Here is an 18,222-nt window from a genome sequence, read left to right as displayed (position 1 = left end):
TCCTACATTCTCCTGACTCCTCTGAACACCGCACATGGGATCTTAGTTCACCAACCAGGGATGGAACAGGTGCCTTCTGCACTGGAAGCAAGGAGTATTAACCAGTGGACCACCAGGGACGTCCCCTCCATTCCTAACTCTTCATCAAATACGTTAGTGCTGTCAACAGAAATTTTTAGTTTTCTTCCAGTTCTCCGGCAGCAAGGTTTTCACCGAAAGCATTTACATACCTCAGGGATGCCCAGAGAGACGGTCCAGAGACCTGATCTCCCCCTGCCCCTCTGCACACACCCTCCCCAGGCCGCTCCACCTGGTCTCTTACCAGCTGCCCTGTGGGGTGACCTCCTCTCGGCCCGGCTCTCCTTCCGGGGCTCCATGGGCAGCCCCACCTTCTCGGGGTCCCCGGAGCTGGTGTCGGGGGGCGCAGGCAGCTGTGGGAGCGTGAGGGTCTGTAGCAAGGGCTTCCTGGGCAGGGGCGGCTTGGAGCTGAGCTGCTCCGTGGGCCGGGTCTTGGCCTTCCCGGGCTCACTGGGGGGCCTGGCGCCTCGGGTGGAGGGGCCGCTCCCCGAAGGCCCCTTGTCCTCTCTGGACAGCAAGCTCAGCCCTCCTCTCTCCAGCCTGACCTCCGCGCTGTACCTCTTGATGGCCTTCCCCTCCGGGCAGGGGGCTTCTCTGTGTTTGAAGGACAGAGACGTGGAGCGGAGCTTGACGGGGAAGGGGCCTCCTTCCCCGCCTGCCGCCCGCTCCTGGGCAGCCGGGTGGGCGGTGTCCGCAGAGCCGCGCTCGGCCGGGGCAGGCGACTTCCGAGGGCCGGCCTTGGGGCCCTGGGGCTCGGGGGCCGCCGGGAGGTCGTCGAGGGCAGCCTCGCTTTTCCAGGCCGGGCCGCTCCGAAGAAGCGGCAGCCGGACGGCCGGGCCACGAGGCTCCAGCAGGCGGCCTCCCGTGCGCGGCCACTCCCTGCCAGACGACACGGAGAACTTCTTGGCGGCCCCGCTCGCCTCGCAGCCTCCACGCTCCGTCTTGCGCTCCGGGGCCCCCAAGGGGGACCCAGCCCGCTCAGCCTTTAGGGGACCCCGGGGGGTGGCCCCCTGCTCTGGGGATCGGGGTGCGGGCACCTGGGGAGGCGCCTCGGAGGCGGGTGGCGAGGGGGCCTTGTGCTTCAGGCAGCTCTTGGGGGGCGGCGGGCTGGGCGCAGCGGCCGGACTTTCCGGCCCTGCACCCTCGGGCGCCGGCAAGTCCAGCGTCGGCAGCGTCTCCTTCTGGCCTGCCCTGTCTGTTCCGTCGGGACCAGGAGGCGTCTCCGGGGTGGCGGCCGGGCCCGGCTCAGGAGGGGTCGTGTCCCCCTCGGGGACGCAGGGAGACAGTCGACCCTCGACGCTGTCTCCCGACGCACAAACCGCCTCATCAGCTGTGTCCCCGCCGGGGGGACACGCGCTTTCCAAGGACACGTCCTCCGTCTGGTTCTCGCTGTCGGGATTAGGGTGGGGGGAGCCTTCTGGGCGGGATGGGGACTCCGAGTGGGGAGCTCGGCCTGACAGAGGCTCTGTGACCTCCATGACCTCCAGGGTGGCCTCCGGGGTGGCCTCTGGCGTGGCCTCTGGGGTGCCCTCCGAGGTGGCCGGGTGGCTGGAGGGGTTCTCCCCTGGGGGGCTCTCCTCCTCCATGCTGGCAGTGAGGGCCGGGCAGTGCTGCAGGCGCGCCCGCCGCAGCCGCGGCCCCGCGGGTGGCAGCACGGTGGCCGGCCCCTCTGGCTCAGAGCCTCTGTCCTGTCCTGCCTCCTGCTGCCCAGAGCTGGGCGGCTCCTCCTTGCTGACTTGGAGTAGCGGTTTCTCATCGTCTTCCTCCTCCTCCGGGGTGCAGGTCAGATCGCTCAGGGATTCCGACTGTGCTCTCTGAAAGTAAAGGGACAATGGATGAATATTAGGAAGCCGATGGCCTCCCCATAGGGCTTCCCAGGTGGCCCAGTGGTGAAGAACCCACCTGCCAATGCAGGAGACATGGGTTCCATTCCTGGGTCTGGAAGATGCCCATGAGAAGGGAATGGCAACCCACTCCGGTATTCTTGCCTGGGAAATCCCATGGACAGAAAGTCCATGGGGTTGCAAAGAGCTGGACAGAACTAAGCGACTAACACTTTCACTTTCTTTTCATGTCCTCTTTGCACTTGGAGAACTGGAAGCTCCAAGAGGTCCCCGGCTCCGCCAAGACTGAGCTAATAGATGGCTGAGGGGCAAAGCTGTTGCCCCTGACCCTCGTGCTGCCCCAGAGCCCATGTCCCATGTCAATGCCCTCTTTCTGCAGGGTTGTACACTCATAGTGAAGGCGGGCTGGTTTGCCTAAAAGCCAGTTCATATCATGTCCAACACAGTCAATAGCAAACCATCTCTGATAGGACAAAGCCCAAACTTCTCAGCTAAATTTGAAGTCTTGTATTCTTCGGTTTTAAATTATTTCTCCCACTCCCTACTCAGGTCAAGCCAAGCCCCTGCCACTGTATGTGCCAGATTCTGGATCTGAGTGACTAGTCGGCTGGCTGCTCCCCACTCACCTCCAGGGTTCCCCCAGGACCTCCAGAGCTATCTCCAATTTCACTCCTGAAGAAAGCCTCGCCTGGTGTGGTGTAACAATAAGACATAGCCTTGGGGCTTCACTGGTGGCTCAGACAGCAAAGAATCTGCCTGCAATGCAGGAGACCTGGGTTCCATCCCTGGATCAGGAAGATCCCCTGGAGAAGGGAATGACTATCCCACAGATGAGCCTGGCAGGCTACAGTCCACGGGGTCACAAAGAGTCAGACACAACCAAGAGACTAACACTCCTGCTATTTTTCTTCCGAAAGGTTTCTGGAATCTACAGTTAGTCCACTTCCTCCCTGCTATCCACAAAATCAATTCCTGCTCTTTTAGGAAGGAAAGGAGATCAAGGTAATCAAGATCATTCAAAAGTAAATGTGAAAATGACCAAAAGGCTGAGAGCGTTGAGGCTGGTGTTTCAATAAGACTTTAGGCCTGTCTTCAGATTTTTCAAGCTTCATCCTGACTGCTGCACACGTGCAGTGACCTCCTCCCGTCTTTTTAGGAAACACCCAGGGGACTGTCTGCGATAGGTTTTTGTTGTTATTTTAACACTTTCCAGCTGGCATCTGCTTGCTCACACAAGATAACTGGGATGTTTGTGACGACACCAAAGCTAGCTGTGCCAAGATGCACAACCCTATTCCTCTGGTTTTGAAAAGAGGAATATGTGAAATTCCCAGAAGAATTTTCAAAGGTTGCAGGTTCCTAAGGTGTTATTGGGGCATCCCAGGTGGTGCTAGTGGTAAAGAACCCACCTGCCAATGCAGGAGATGTAAAAGATGAGGGTTCGATCCCTGGGTCAGGAAGGTCCCCTGGAGGATGGCATGGCAACCCATCCCAGTACTCTTGCCTGGAGAATCCCATGGACAGAGGAGCCTGGCGGGCTACAGTCCATAGTGTCACAAAGAGTCGGCCACAACTGAAGTGACTTAGCAAGCACGCAAGGTTTTACTGGTCTTTTGTTACTGCGGGAAATCCTTGATGTGGAAATCATTTAGGATATGGGTTATGTTTTAAAATGACTAGAACTCAGGCTAAGTCAGCATAAAGTTGAGGAGCAGGCCTGGTTTGGGTACATCCAGCTTGAGCCACTGGCAGCTCCAAAGGGGTTACAGTGGGGGACCAGGAAGGAGGAAGCTGGCATGGACCCAACAGTGACACAGGTGACACCTCTGTGCAACCCAGCAAATACAGACACCCCCAAAAACGTATCCATGTCTGCTCCCCACCCAGAAAGGGGGCAAGATGTGCGGAAGACAGAGTTTAAATCGAGGAATGACTGAGTTTACACAGACTGCCTAAATCAGTCTGTGTAAATCAGTAAATCAGTCTGAAATCTTCTTATTCTAAAAGTTGGGGTTCAAAAGCTAAGTCAAGGTCAAAAGTAAAGCAAGAGGATGAGCTCTGCCCAGGGGACAGTAAGAGAGGATGATGCATTTCTACCCGGAGTACGAGCTAGGCTTCCCGCTGCCAAGTCCTGGCCAGGCAGTGGCTGGCTACACACACCCGCTTCCAGGGCAAAAGACATCCCCACTGGAAGGAAGCTCAGACCTGAGGGCCCGAGGGAGCTGGCTTTGCCCTGGTCCTGTGGCTGCAGTCAGCATGAGGACAGGCAGATCAGAGTTACTGGGTCGTGCCAGTCCCCATGGCACTGAGCCTTTAACTGGAGAGACACTGCAAACATAAGCATTTGCCCAAATACCTAGGTCCCCCCAGTCTGCAGGGGGGACAGGACAGGACATTAGCCTGAAGGTAACATGGCCTCCTCCTTTCTGCAGCGTTATTTCCCTCAGAATTCAATCCTGCTGGCCTGAGTTTAAAAAGCGCCTTCCACAATCAAAGAATGTGAAAATCCTACGTTACTTCATGTAAACCTTTAGATGAAGAACAAAACTTATGTATGACTTTGGGCAAATCATACCATCTCTGAGTTCATCACTATTCCCTTTATTTAAAATCTAGTCTGTAAAGCAATTATATCAACTCTAGAATTTTAGTTCTGACACATAAATTATAAACCACTTCCATAGTATAATAAGCAAGAGACAGACAGGGAGAAAAAAAGAGAAAAGTGCCTTCCACACTCCCAGAGGAAAAGCCACTCTCTCCAGGGCGTCCCTGGAATCTGAGAGGGCCCACCCACTGCCTCCAGCTGAAGTGTCCAGCTTGCCCTGGTACCTCATCAACACCTCATGATCTTGTCCTGAGGGAAGGAGGAAGGGATGTCCATCTCTGAGTATCCCTTTCTTAGCCCTGTCATTCTCTGTGGCCAGGCTGGCCCCACACCCTGTGTCTCAGCTCCTCTGGGGATGAGGCACGGCAGCGGTGAGGGTGACAGCTGTCCCGTGAACCTGATTCACTGCACGAGGGAGCTCTCAGCTCCCAGGGGGACAAGCTGACGACTGCCCTGGGCAGCACCTCTAAAGAGGGGTCTGTCCTTAAAGGGCACCACCCCTGTGCTGCTAGGGGGCTCCTCGCCCCAGGCAGTGTCCATTCTAGTTGCTCAGCTTCTTCCCGGTCGTTCACTCACTCACCTGTTTGACCATTCATTCAGGCATTCCACTATCATCCACGGGGATGGCATCTCTGTGACTAGTGTTCTCTGGGGCTAGGAGCACAATCTTCTCACAGAAAGTGAAAAAGTGCTAGTCGCTCAGTCATGCCCGACTTTTTGTGACCCTATGGACTGAAGCCTGCCAGGCTCCTCTGTCCATGGAATTCTCCAGGTAAGAATACTGGAGTGGGTTGCCATTTCCTTCTCTAGGGGATCTCCCCGACCCAGGGATTGAATCCAGGTCTTCTGCATTGTAGGCAGATTCTTTACTGTCTCAACCATCAGCGAGACCTAAGTGCCTCCATTTACAAAGGTCACATCTGTGTGTGGCCAGTGCCATGGAAAAAGTGCCCACGGTGATGGGCAGGGGGGCTGCTTTCCACAGGACGCTCAGGGGGGACCGCATAGGGAGGACCTGGGAGTCCATCCCCCCAAAGGGCTGAATAGGGGGTGTCCCAAGCAGGGGATACAGCAGGCCCTAAGGCCTGGGGTGGGTGACAGCCTGCTGAGCTCCAAAAGAAGAAAGGAAGTCAAAACATGTTCAGTGAGAACGGGAGGAGGTAAGCAGGCAGGGCCTGGTCGTGCCAGGCCTGCAGTGTGGACATTACACTGAAGGCCGTGGGAAAGAGGGGCCCCATGGCTCACAGCAGGTTCTTGGCACATGCTGTAGAATGAATGACCGAACAAATAAATAAGTGTTTTTGTTGGGAGGGGCTTATCTGACTTAGGTTGACACCCCGAGCACCCCCAGCTTCTGGAGTCTGGTCGTGGTCCCACAGATCTTAGGTCCCACGGGGTAGGTGGTGGCTCAGAGGATGGGGACCCTGCAGGGGAGGAGCGGGGTGTCTGGGTGCTTGGGGCCTGCCCACCCTGCCTCTGCCCAGTTACCGAGGACAGCCGCCTCATCTTGCTGGACCGCTGGTTGCGGGGCTTGACGAGGAGCTTGTGCTTGGCCGCAGAGTTGTCCAGGCAGGAGGAGAACTCTGGCGGGTAATCGAAGTCAGCCACGGGCACCATGCTGCTGTCCGAGGTCCTAGGGGAGGCGGAAGTTTCGCTCGCTTGCCTGGAGAAGAGCTGGTCCGGAGACTGCGGCCGGGACGAGGAAACCACACAGACCTTCAGGGGACAAGGAGCAGACAGGTCAAGCATCAGCCTCCTCACAAGACAGCAAACAGCACAGCCAGCACATCCGCCTCTCCTTTCATCATGCTTGTCTCTGGGCTTGGGGTTTGAAATGGTGGGTCAACCCTGCAGGCCCATCACTCATTTCCAGGAACCTGAGTCTGAGGTGCTCCATGGCTGGGTAACTCTGCCTTCGCCCGCCCACAGCAGCTGCACAGATGCTTCAGACAAGGAACCTTCTCCCATGAAACTGACCAGCTCAATTCCTCTGAGGGTGGGGTCTGGCTTGGCCCCATCTCTGAAAGTCATGGGGAAGGCCCAGGAGTGTGAAAGAAGAGAAAGAATACTCCAGTATTCTTGCCTGGAGAATCCAATGGACAGGGGAGCCTGGTGGACTACAGTCCATGAGGTTGCAAAGAGTCAGACACGACTAAGCAACTTACGCTTCTAACACCAGGTAACTTCATGTCTAATTTTTTTCAGGAACCATCATACTGATTTCCATGCAGCTGCACTATTTTACATTTCCACTAACACTGCACAAGGGTATCAATCTCTCTGTATTCTCTCCACCAACACTTGTTATTTTCTGGGTTGGTTTTTTTTTTTTAATAGTAGCTGTCATAATGGGTGTGAGGTGGTGCAATGTTTACATTTTAACTCAAGACCATAAGTTTATGCACCTCAATATGATTTAGTCAATGGTCTTCTCAGGAATGAGGCAGCAACACGATGATACAGGTGGCCAGGGGCCTGTTAACATAATTATCTCCTACTATCTGATGCCATGAAATTAAAAGACGCCTGCTCATTGGAAGAAAAGCTATGACCAACCTAGACAGCACATTAAAAAGCAGAGACATTACTTTGTCTACAAAAGTCTGTCTAGTCAAAGCTATGGTTTTTCCAGTAGTCATGTATGGATGTGAGAGTTGGACTATAAAGAAAGCTGAGTGCCGAAGAATTGATGCTTTTGAACTATGGTGTTGGAGAAGACTCTTGAGAGTCCCTTGTATTGCAAGGAGATCCAATCAGTCCATCCTAAAGGAGATCAGTCCTGGGTGTTCATTGGAAGGACTGATGTTGAAACTGAAACTCCAGTACTTTGGCCACCTGATGTGAAGAACTGACTCATTGGAAAAGACCCTGATGCTGGGAAAGATTGAAGATGGGAGGAGAAGGGGACAACAGAGGATGAGATGGTTGGATGGCATCACCAACTTGATGGACATGAGTTTGAGTAAGTTCTGGGAGTTGGTGATGGACAGGGAAGCCTGGCGTGCTGCCAATCCATGGAGTCACAAAGGGTCGGACACGACTGAGTGACTGAACTGAACTGATCTGATGCAAGTACGAAGTTTATCCCTGTCGACTGGGAGAAGACAATTACTAAAATGAGGGGGTGGGACTTCCCTGGAAGGCCAGTGGTTTAAGACTCAAAGTTTCCACTGCAGGAGGCATGGGTTCAACCCCTGGTTGAGGAACTAAGATCCCACATGCTGTGCAGCCAAAAAATTTTTTTAAAAAATCTATTTGTAAAAATAAATAAATAAAATGAGGGAGAGAGGAATCTAAGTGAATATGATCTCTTTTAGTTCTGTGGTTTTATTGATTTGGGTTTGTACAGGAATAAAATAAGAAAAAAATTTTAAATGAGCCATAAGACATGGCCATGTCTCCGTCTGTGCCCGTGGCTTTGACTCCCACCCAATCGCTGATGACTCGGGAAGTCACCTGCGACTGGACAGGCGATATCTTCCCCAGGTAGTTCTCCTTAAAGTCACAGCAGGATGAGTCCATGTCATTCTGAGTCCATGTCAGAACCCTTTTCTGGAGGGACAGTGATATCCACGCTTGCTGAGATTTGGGTCTTCTTTCTTACTTCTGGGACTCAAGAGAGCAAACAAGACAAACTGCTCTGCACATGGGGTAACTTTCACTCCACAAGCGAGAGTGATCCCCAGTGACAACATGGGCCGGGGTCACGCCTCTGTAAGCCTGAAGGACCAGCATTTCCTGCCTGCTCTTCATGGGGCCCCCCTGAGTGCACCGTCCGAGCAGATGGCCCACCCTGGCTCTGAGGCGGGGGTCTGGGAAGGAGCTGAACGTCTCTGACACTGAACTTGGGCCATCACTGCTCGTCTTCCTGAAAGGGAACTGGACCCTTCCCTCTGTCTGAGCTGTCGTTCTGAGAGTCCTTGGGGCCACTTCCTGATCAAGGAGAATCAAGCCGTGTCTCTGACCAGTGAAGCAACTACGTGAGCTGGGCTGAGATCCGGGAGAGGAGGAGAAGCTGACTTGTCTTTCTATCTGCGGGCCGGCAGCTTCTGGAGCTCACGTTTACACTGCTTGCTCCCAGTGCCCCAGTTTTCCTGGAATCTGTGCTTCTGGATGACTCTGGAAGTGGAGCATTTAGTAAGAGTCTAACAAGTTGCTCTTTGTTGGGGGACTATGGATCAAAGAGCCCTGAGGAAGTAGCCTGGGATTCAGAGGCTTCCGTGGGGTGACCCTGGGTGACAGCTGCTTTACCCTGACCATTCTCACAAAGAGGGGCCCTGCCACGGAGGAGGGGGTGGAGTGTGGTGCATGGGAACGGGTCCCTGCACGGGGCAGGTCTGGGGGCAGATGGAGAGGCACGGAGCTGCCCGAGTCCATCCCGTGCCCCGCCAGACCCCCGAGGTGACGCACCTAGACTGCGGCCTCACCGGCGGTGACGACGTGTCACCTTTTGCCGGCAGAGCGCTCCCGTCTCCCTTGCTCTCTTCCTTCATCACCCAGAGCAGATGAGACCGGCCAGTTTGCCACCCCGGGCCCCCCGTTAGCTACTTAATGGCAGAACACCCAGGCAAGGACCTCTGAGGTGTCATTTTACCTAAGCAAACATCATCTGTTGTTACCTCACATGCAATTTTAAAAATAATCCCATATATTTTCTGAAAAACCTGTTCCACCAGGAAATGTTTCCTTGGCAGTGTCACCAAATACATTTTACTGAAGACCTTTTTTTATAATAATCTTCACTAAGTCTCTCTGTCGAGCAAGTGGGCCTGTGTGAGGTGTCACAACAGGAAAAAATCAAACAGCCCACAGTCCCATCCTTTTGGGGTTCACGGTTCTATTATATCAAATGCTGTGAGTTACATAAATGCATTTAAGAGTGCATTGTTTCCCCCTCTTGGTTGACTCCCTGGGCCCTAAAAACTTTCAGGGCACAAAATACGGTCATTGCATCTTCAAAACCACAGTAATAAATATTTTTTTTTAAGTCTTAAAGGCTCAAATTTTGGTAACCGATGATGCCAGTGAATGGTTCCTATTACCCAATTAAAAAAAAAGAACATCACTACGAATGGAGGGATGTTGAGGAGGACAAGGTCAGCCCTGCCCTGTATGAATGGCTCCCAGTCAGCTGACTATGGAATTTGTGCATCATGGCACTTTGTGGGTTTGAGGCTGGGTTCACACTTGAATCCTTAACAGATTTAGAAGCTACCAACTCTCCTGTGCTGTCTGTCCCAGCTAACTGTCCCAGCTAAATGCAGAGAACCACGTTGCTGGGAAAGCCAGAGAACCATGGGATGGAGTGGAGGTGAGTCAGCCTATAGCGGTTCACGCTCCCCCACCACAGGGTACAAAACACATGAGATCACACCCATTCCTGAGGCTCCGCCCATGAAGATGCCAAGATATGTGTGTTACCTGGTGGTGACACCTTACACGGCCATCAGCCTGTCACCTCTCCCCGGCACCTAAGGGGTGCAGGGCGGGCTTAGAGTCCAGGAGATGGGCCACACCTTCCCCCTGTCTTCTCTGCTTTCTTGTCAAGCTGGGAAAGCAGGTGTGGGTGGCCCGCTGCCCTTTGACCCGCTCGTGGAGCAAGTAGGGCAGAATTCTGAAAGGAGTCATTCTCTGGCCTGTTGTGTGGAAACCCCTGCCCTGGGTGTGTTCACACTCAGCTACACCACAGCCCTTCCTCTGCCTTCTGAGAACCCACAGCCACACCCAAGTCAGGTAAATACTCCTTTTCCTGCTTCTGAACTCTGGTGCTGGAGAAGACTCTTGAGAGCCCCTTGGACTGCTAGGAGATCAAACCAATCGATCTTAAGGGAAATCAACCCTGAATATTCACAGGAAGCACTGATGTTGAAGTTGCAGCTCCAAAACTGTGGCCACCTGATGTGAAGAGCCGATTCATTGGAAAAGACCCTGAAGCTGGGAAAGATTGAAGGCAGGAAGAGAAGGGGATGACAGAGGATGAGCTGGATGCCATCATCGACTCAATGGACATGAGTCTGAGCAAACTCCAGAAGATAGTGGAAGACAGGGAAGCCTGGTGTGCTGCAGTCCATGGGGTTGCAAAGAGTCAACACGACTGAGTGACCGAACAGCTATCTGCCTTTGCAGGGGAGCTTCTGAGCTTCCCAGCTGAAGTGCTGCTGAATCTGTTTCAGAGCAGCACAGAATCTGCAGAACTCCACCAAGGGTGGCCCTTGACCAGGGCACTCAGACCCTCTGTGGGCACACAGGCAGGGTGTGGGTGTGGCTCTAGCTAACGGATCGAGGAACTGGTAATTCCAACTCCACCCATCCCACCAGAAGGCTGTCTACAAGGGGAAAATGATTGTCTGTTTCGTCATTTATGCATTCGTGTAACACCAGTGATTTTATCGTTCAGCCCACCCTGTGGACTCAGATGGTGGCACTGTGAGCTATGTTGTTTGTATACAAGGAAAAAAGGCTCAGTTCTTCCTCCTGGATTTCAAAGTGGGTGGGGGGCTTCTGGGATCAGTTCCCCATCTTATGGGGTCAGAGACACCTCTCCTGTCCTGCTGCCCTGTCCACCAGCGCCACATCTCACATTTCTACCCCTAAACCAACAAACTCAGATGCAGGAGCCTAGACTAAATCATATGTTACCACTCTCTTCTTGTGCTCTCTCACGCAGCCATGTCTGACTCTTTGTGACCTCACGGACTGTAGCCTGCCAGGCTCCTCTGTCCATGGGATTTCCCAGGAAAGAATACCAGAGTGGGTTGCCATATCCTCTTTCAGGGGCTCTTTCAGATCCAGGGATCAGACTCGAGTCTCCTGCACTGGCAGGCGGATTCTTTACCACTGAGCCTCCTGGGAAGCCCCCTTCTCCCTCCAACCAAATATCATGATGGCAGAAAGCAGACTCGAAGCTGTTTCCCTTTTTTAAATGGAATACCTGGTCTGGTCATCTGCTCAGACAGGAAAAATGAGGTTGATTGCATCAGATCTCCAGCCACCATGGAAAGTGTTCCCCAAACCGTATCCCTGAATGAGACCTGGATTTCTGCTCAAAGAATGAAAATACATACAGCCCAAGGACCGACAGTGGGTTCCAGTGAGCTGGCTGGAATCCCTCCGGGCTGGACTGAGCATGATTCATCACGGGAATCTTAGGGGAACACACAGAGACAGCGTCTACCAGAGTCCCCGGTGGCCCTGTGTGGAGGCAGGGGGAGGAGGGGAGGGAGCCGGGGTGGTGCAGGTTGCACTTGCCTTTATGGTAGTGCTGGAACCAATGTCATGAAGCAGGGACATCTCTGGGGGGCTCTTGGGCAGACCATCATCCTCAGAGCTCATGCCGGCATCATCTCCCCGCTTGGTTGGAAGGCTCCCGGGAGGAGGAGGCGGCCCCATTTTCACATTGCACTGTATTTTTAACTAGATTGGAATAAAGAACATTTGCTGTAGTTTTCATCAGTGACTTTTCCCCCCAAATTCCCCTGCTGTAATTCACTCATTCTGGAGGTATTTTTAACATCCTTGCCCAGGCCGGGGAGCTAAATAAACTCAGTGTCTGCCACCGGTTCTACCTCTGTCATCTTGAAAGTGAGTGGTTATAAGTGAGAATGAGACATGGTCCAGTTGTAACTAACTGAGCGAGTCTTGGGAGAGCTGTGATGTGCATTCGATTAGGCTTTAAAATATATCAAGGAAAAGCACGAATCATTTTAAGACTTCCCAATGCATATCTGCTGCCCAGAAAAGTTTACCTGCAGAGCTTTAATCCGGTCGCACACATTTTCTTGGGAAAACACCCGCACGGGCCGAGGAGGGTCCTGCCCCGATTCAGGGATGAAAATACTGTCGTGGGAGAGGGCCCGGCTTCCCAGCGCGCCCCTCGAGTCCCTAGAAAGAAAGTGGCGCTGTGACTATGGGTGTGCCCCCGTCTCTCCCCCAGGGGGGCTCGGGATGAACGTAGGGGTATGAGGGTAAGGGCACACCCTGCAGCAACCCTCCAGCCACGTTTAGTTTCCATCAAATACCACTTTGTAGAGCTAGGAGTTTTCCTGACATATCTGAAGGTGGTGTGAATTCTTTTCATTAAAGGGGAAAACCAAGGTCTGATGAGGTGAGAGGTCCAGAACAGCAGGCCTGCAGAGAGGAAGGGCTGGGAGGGGGCCTGGGCTGCCTGGCGGGCTGTGGAGTACGCTGTGCTGCACGCCCGGAGAGGCTCAGGTCATCCCTTCTGGGCGAGCATGCACTCCCTTGGGGGCTGGAGGCTGTGTCTGCACAGGAGAATGAGGGCCTGCTGGACAGAGGCATGTGGTCCAGAGCACATCCCTGAATTTGAAATGAGGATTGCGGGCTTCCCGGGTAGCCCAGTGGCAAAGAATCCGCCTGCCAATGCAGAAGACATGGGTTCAATCCCTGGGTCGGGAAGATAGCCTGGAGAAGGGAATGGCGTTCCAGTTTCTTGCCCGGAAAATCCCAAGGACAGAGGAGCCTGGTGGGTTAGATCTCGTGGGGTTTTCAAGAGTCAGACGTGACTGGGTGACTAACAACAAAAGGACAGATCAGGAAGACCCTGCATGCTTCGCAGCAGCTAAGCCCCTGGGCCACAGCTCTCGAGCCCGAGCTCCCACCCAGGAGCAGCAACCACTGAACCTGAGAGCCCTGGAGCGGGCTCTGCAGCAGGAGAAGCCACCGCAGCGAGAAGCCCGAGGGCTGCAACCCGCTCACTCCACACAACTAGAGTAAAACCCCGGGCAACAAGGAAGACCCAGCACAGCCGAAAATAAATGAATAAACAATTTATGAAATGAAAACCGCCAAGTGCAAAGCCACGCCCCCCCACTACTGATGATGTTACTACTGCGACTCGGCCAGTGTGTAGATGGCAGGCCATTCGGGCGTCATCGGCGCAGCCCCTCCCCCGGCCCCAAGCTCCAGGCTCCAATTGGAAACGGACCCCACAGGATGTTCACAAACGTCCTAAGAGGTTGTGGCAGTTGGTGTCAGACTTTCCTACTGGCACTGGCAACCTGAACAATAGGTGGAAGGAGGTGACTCAGACGAGACGGAGAAGGAAGGAAAGCCCGGCCCGCAGACACTGCCATCTTCAGCACCAGCGCCCCCCACCCCACCCTGGGCATCCTGTCCCCTGGGAGACCCTGGGGACTCCTGTGTGTGCCCTGCTCCACCACAGACCTAACTGCGCTGGTTGGTGATGTGAGACGCCCGGGCCCTGGGGCCCTGCGCTGTAGAGCTGCGATGCTCGCACCTGGGCACATCTCTTTGAGAGCAACAAAATACGAGGAAACGGCATGGGACTGAAAATAACTGCACGCATATGCAGCTGGGGCAAATTCTGGACAGAAGATATGAAGAGACCAGAAAGCCCAACTGCTCCTTTTGAAGAGAGGGGAGCAAAAGCAGGGGGCTGTGCATGTCCGTTGCACACAGCTCCAGCTAAGGGGTGGGCAAACCACCTAAGCCACCCCTCTAGCCCGACCCCCGGACACACCTCTACCCTCACCCCATATAAGGAACAAGTTCATCCCTTCTCAAGGAGCCAGCAAGCAAGAGAAACTATTGCTTGTTGTCATCTCCCCCTGTTTTAGCAGGGGCCCACGTAAAGCCTTGCCTGAATTTCTTCTCTGGCCTCTATTTCTGTTGATTATGCTAAGTTGCTCAGTCATATCTGACTCTTTGCAACCCTATGAACTGTAGCCCACCAGGCTCCTCTGTCCATGGGATTTCCCAGGCAAGAATACTGGAGTGAGTTGCTATTTCCTTCTCGAAGGGATCTTCCCGACCCAGGGATTGAACCTGCATCCCCTGTGTCTCCTGCATTAGCAGCCGGATTCCTTACCACCTGCACCACCTGGGAAGCCCATTTCTACTGCTTAAGGAGGCCAAGAACCCTGGTCAGTAACATTTCCGGCCAGCACAGTAAGTGTGTAAGTGCGGAACTTGAGTTTCACAAGTGTCCTCACATGTCTGGGAGAGAGTGAGGCCCAGTGAAAGAATCAGGAGGGCCCCTCTGCCAACAACTCGTCACAAAGGTCACAGGCACACGTGGGGCTCCCTCCCAGCCTCTGGAAACCGTAATCACTGCCCAAACACCTCCGCTCTGCAAGTGACTAGAATTCGAGAGAGCATGTAAAAGACCCACCTTGAAGACAGAAAATGCCCTATGGTCAAGGCCACTGATGACAGCAGCATTTATAAACGCAAAAGGCTGGAGACAGACCACATGCCCCCAGTCGGTGGATGAATAAGCTATGGGAAGTCAGGTAACAGATAATAGAGGCTCTGCAGGTGACCAAGGGGTGAGGCGCATCCTTGGGTACAGGCGACACCAGAGCCTAAGAAGGGAAAAATAAACATGGAGCTGTGTTTATGGTGGGTTAGCTCTGAGTGGGAGAGGGGTACGAACATGTATGAACATATGTGTGTTTGTGTATGTCTTTTAAAAGGTCTTGTTTTTGTTATTTTAATGTCTTGGCTGCACTGGGCAGCATGTGGGATCTTAGTTCCCTGATCAGGGCTTGAGCCTGCACCCCCCGTATTGGAAGCATGGAGTTTCAACCACTGGACCCCCAGGAAAGTTCCCATGTATATTCTTTCAAAAATAAAAAATGGAGGCTAAGGAACAAATGAATAAAAACAGTCTCCTTGGTGAACAGAACAACATGGGGAGATGGGGTGCCAGAGTATTTACTTACAATTACAATTTTGTCTTTGAAACTATGTAAACATTTGGCATAGTTAAAAGACAAAACCAAACAAAAAGGGAAATCAATTGGTCTCTAAAACCAGAAAACAAACAAGTCTAATTTTATATCAGGTTGTTGGCATAACCACACAGAGAAAAGAATGATTTCAAGAGACTTTAGCTTGATATCCAAGCGACTTTTCACTCTGCATCCATAACAGGATACATTCTAAAGACCAAAAAACACAAAGACAGCAAATTTTAATTCTTATATTAGTAACAATGTTCATTTAAAAAAAAACAACACAGAACGATCTTTATAGTATGTAACCTCTGTGTGGGAAAGGGTATAATAAAATTATTACAAGTATATTATATGATGAAGAAAATAATTTTGTTAGTCTCATTAAGAACCAAGATTTCCAGTATTAGAGAAAAATGAATTCAAACAAAGAATTAAGGAAGTAAAATTTTTGTAAAATTAAATCTGAACTGGAAATATTAGTGAATTAATGATTTATTTTTCTCTCTTAAAAAAAAAATTTCCTAGTTATATCTACTGGAAAGGCTTAGACGCAATGATAGCTGACTAGTCAATCCTAAGGGAAAGCAACCCTTAATATTCATTGGAAGGACTGATGCTGAAGATGAAGCTCCAATACTTTGGCCACCTGAGCCGACTCACTGGAAAAGACCCTGATGCTGGAAAACATTGAGAGCAGGAGAAGAAGGGGGCAACAGAGGATGAGATGGTTGGATGGCATCACCGACTCAATGGACATGAGTTTGAGCAAACTCCAGGAGATGGTGAAGGACAGGGAAGTCTGATGTGCTGCAGTCCAGGGGTCGCGAAGAGTCGGACATGACTGAGTAACTGAACAACACTAGCAATCATCATCTCTGGCAGGCAAACCGTGGTCTCTAAAAACCACTTCACGCTAAAGGAACCTATGAAGAAATGGCTGATTACAGGTTTAGTGCAGGAAACGTGCAAAATAATCTAAAATTTCTCAACAGGCAAGAAAGAAAAGAGCCCTTCAGAAACAAATGGAATGTCAAAACATCAAAAGAACAAGGAACTAATCTGAAGTGACCCTCAGTACCATAAGATGGGATAATGTGAGCATAAAAATAAATAAAGATTGGGACTTCCCTGGTGATTCAGTGTAATTCTAAGTCTAATATTATTAATTGGCAGTCTTATATCAGGCTTCCCTGGTAGCTCGGCTGGTAAAGAATCCACCTGCAATTCAGGAGACCTGGGTTTGATCCCTGGGTTGGGAAGATCCACTGGAGGAGGACATGGCAACCCACTTCAGTATTCTTGCCTGGAGAATTTCCATGAACAGAGAAACCTGGATTGACTGGTTGGATTTCCTTGCAGTCCATGGGACTCTCAAGAGTCTTCTCCAACACCACAGTTCAAAAGCATCAATTCTTTGGCGCTCAGCTTTATAGTCCAACTCTCACATCCATACATGACCACTGGAAAAACCTGGAAAAACTGGTTTTCCACACTGGAAAAACCATAACTTTGACAAGACGGACTTTTGTTGGCAAAGTAATGTCTCTGCTTTTTAACATGCTGTCTAGGTTGGTCATAACTTTTCTTCCAAGAAGCAAACATCTTTTAATTTCATGGTTGCAGTCACCATCTGCACTGATTTTGGAGCCCAAGAAAATAAAGTCTCTCACTGTTTCCATTGTTTCCCCATCTATTTGCCATGAAGTGATGGGATTAGATGCCATGATCTTAGTTTTCTGAATGTTGAGGTTTGAGCCAACTTCTTCACTCTCCTCTTTCACTTTCATCAAGAGGCTCTTTAGTTCTTCTTCCCTTTTTGCCATAAGGGTGGTGTCACCTGTGTATCTGAGGTTATTGATATTTCTCCTGGCAATCTTGATTCCAGTTTGTGCTTCACCCAGCCCAGCATTTCATATGAAGTACTCTGCATATAAGTTAAATAAGCAGGGTGACAATATACAGCCTTGATGTACTCCTTTCCCAATTTGGAACCAGTCTGTTGTTCCATGTCCAGTTCTAACTGTTGCTTCTTGACCTGCATACAGATTTCTCAGGAGGTAGGTCAGGTGGTCTGGTATTCACATCTCTTTAAGAATTTTCCAGAGTTTGCTGTGATCCACACAGTCAAAGGCTTCGGCACAGTCAATAAAGCAAAAGTAGATGAGCACTGAGTGAGCATCAACAGGAGTAAGAACCACCAGATAAGGGTTGATGGAGGGATCAGATGAGAAAGAACCCCTGAGTCCACGACTCAGGCTCCGCATCACCAGAAGTGAGACAAGCAGAAAGCAGGTGCCTAACGATGTGATGGGGCAGCAAGTACCAGCGCCATCTTGAATCCACCTCTAATTAAGTATCTAGATCCATCTACCACTTTACAAGAAATTCAGAGAATATAGAGATGCGATCAATCACACCAAAAGAAAACAAATGCAGATTGTGGGACAGTCTCCATCAGATCAGTGACATGAAACAAAGTGGGGAGGGGGGGTGGTGAAGTAAAATTGCTCCATTGGGTTGGCGAAAAAGTTGGACAGGGTTTTCTATAGGGTCTTTTTTTAAAAAAATATATTTGTTCATTTGGCTACACCTGGTCTTAGTTGCAGTATACGTGATCTTTAGTTGCAGCATGCAAACTAGTAGTTGTAGCATGTGGGATCTAGTTCCCTGACCAGGAATCAAACCATGGACTCCTGAATTCGGAGCATAAAGTCTTAGCCACTGGACCACCAGAAGAGTCCCTTCTATAAGAGCTTAAGGAAAACCTGAGCAAACTTTTTGGCCAAGCCAATAGATTAAGAGACTCAAGAAGCATAATCACATTGACTCAATAAATGGGCATCAACTTTTTCAAATCTACAGGGTTTCATGCGATTTGTCAGCATTAATGCACCTTGGTGAGTAGGACTTTTTTCTTCGTAAATTTGTTTTCTTTTCTTTGGCTGTGCTGGATCTTTGTTGCTGCATGCGGGCT

General features: G+C 51.3%; 1 protein-coding gene across 1 annotated transcript in view; it reads right to left on the bottom strand.

The window, feature by feature from the left end:
* CRACDL (CRACD like) overlaps positions 1 to 18,222 on the bottom strand; it is a 125,501-nt gene that overhangs the window by 13,896 nt on the left and 93,383 nt on the right. The window contains exons 4-8 of the mRNA XM_065928869.1: positions 12,276 to 12,411; positions 11,766 to 11,943; positions 10,292 to 10,298; positions 6,019 to 6,193; positions 323 to 1,892 (exon numbers count right to left, since the gene is read on the bottom strand). Of these exons, the coding sequence (XP_065784941.1) occupies positions 323 to 1,892; positions 6,019 to 6,193; positions 10,292 to 10,298; positions 11,766 to 11,943; positions 12,276 to 12,411 (2,066 nt within the window). The remainder of the gene's footprint in view (positions 1 to 322; positions 1,893 to 6,018; positions 6,194 to 10,291; positions 10,299 to 11,765; positions 11,944 to 12,275; positions 12,412 to 18,222) is intronic.

Source organism: Muntiacus reevesi, chromosome 3 (genome assembly GCF_963930625.1).
Source record: "Muntiacus reevesi chromosome 3, mMunRee1.1, whole genome shotgun sequence".
In the NCBI taxonomy this organism is placed as follows: Eukaryota; Metazoa; Chordata; class Mammalia; order Artiodactyla; family Cervidae; genus Muntiacus; species Muntiacus reevesi.
Note: the sequence above shows the minus strand (reverse complement) of the source record. Positions and strands in the feature narration are given on the sequence as shown.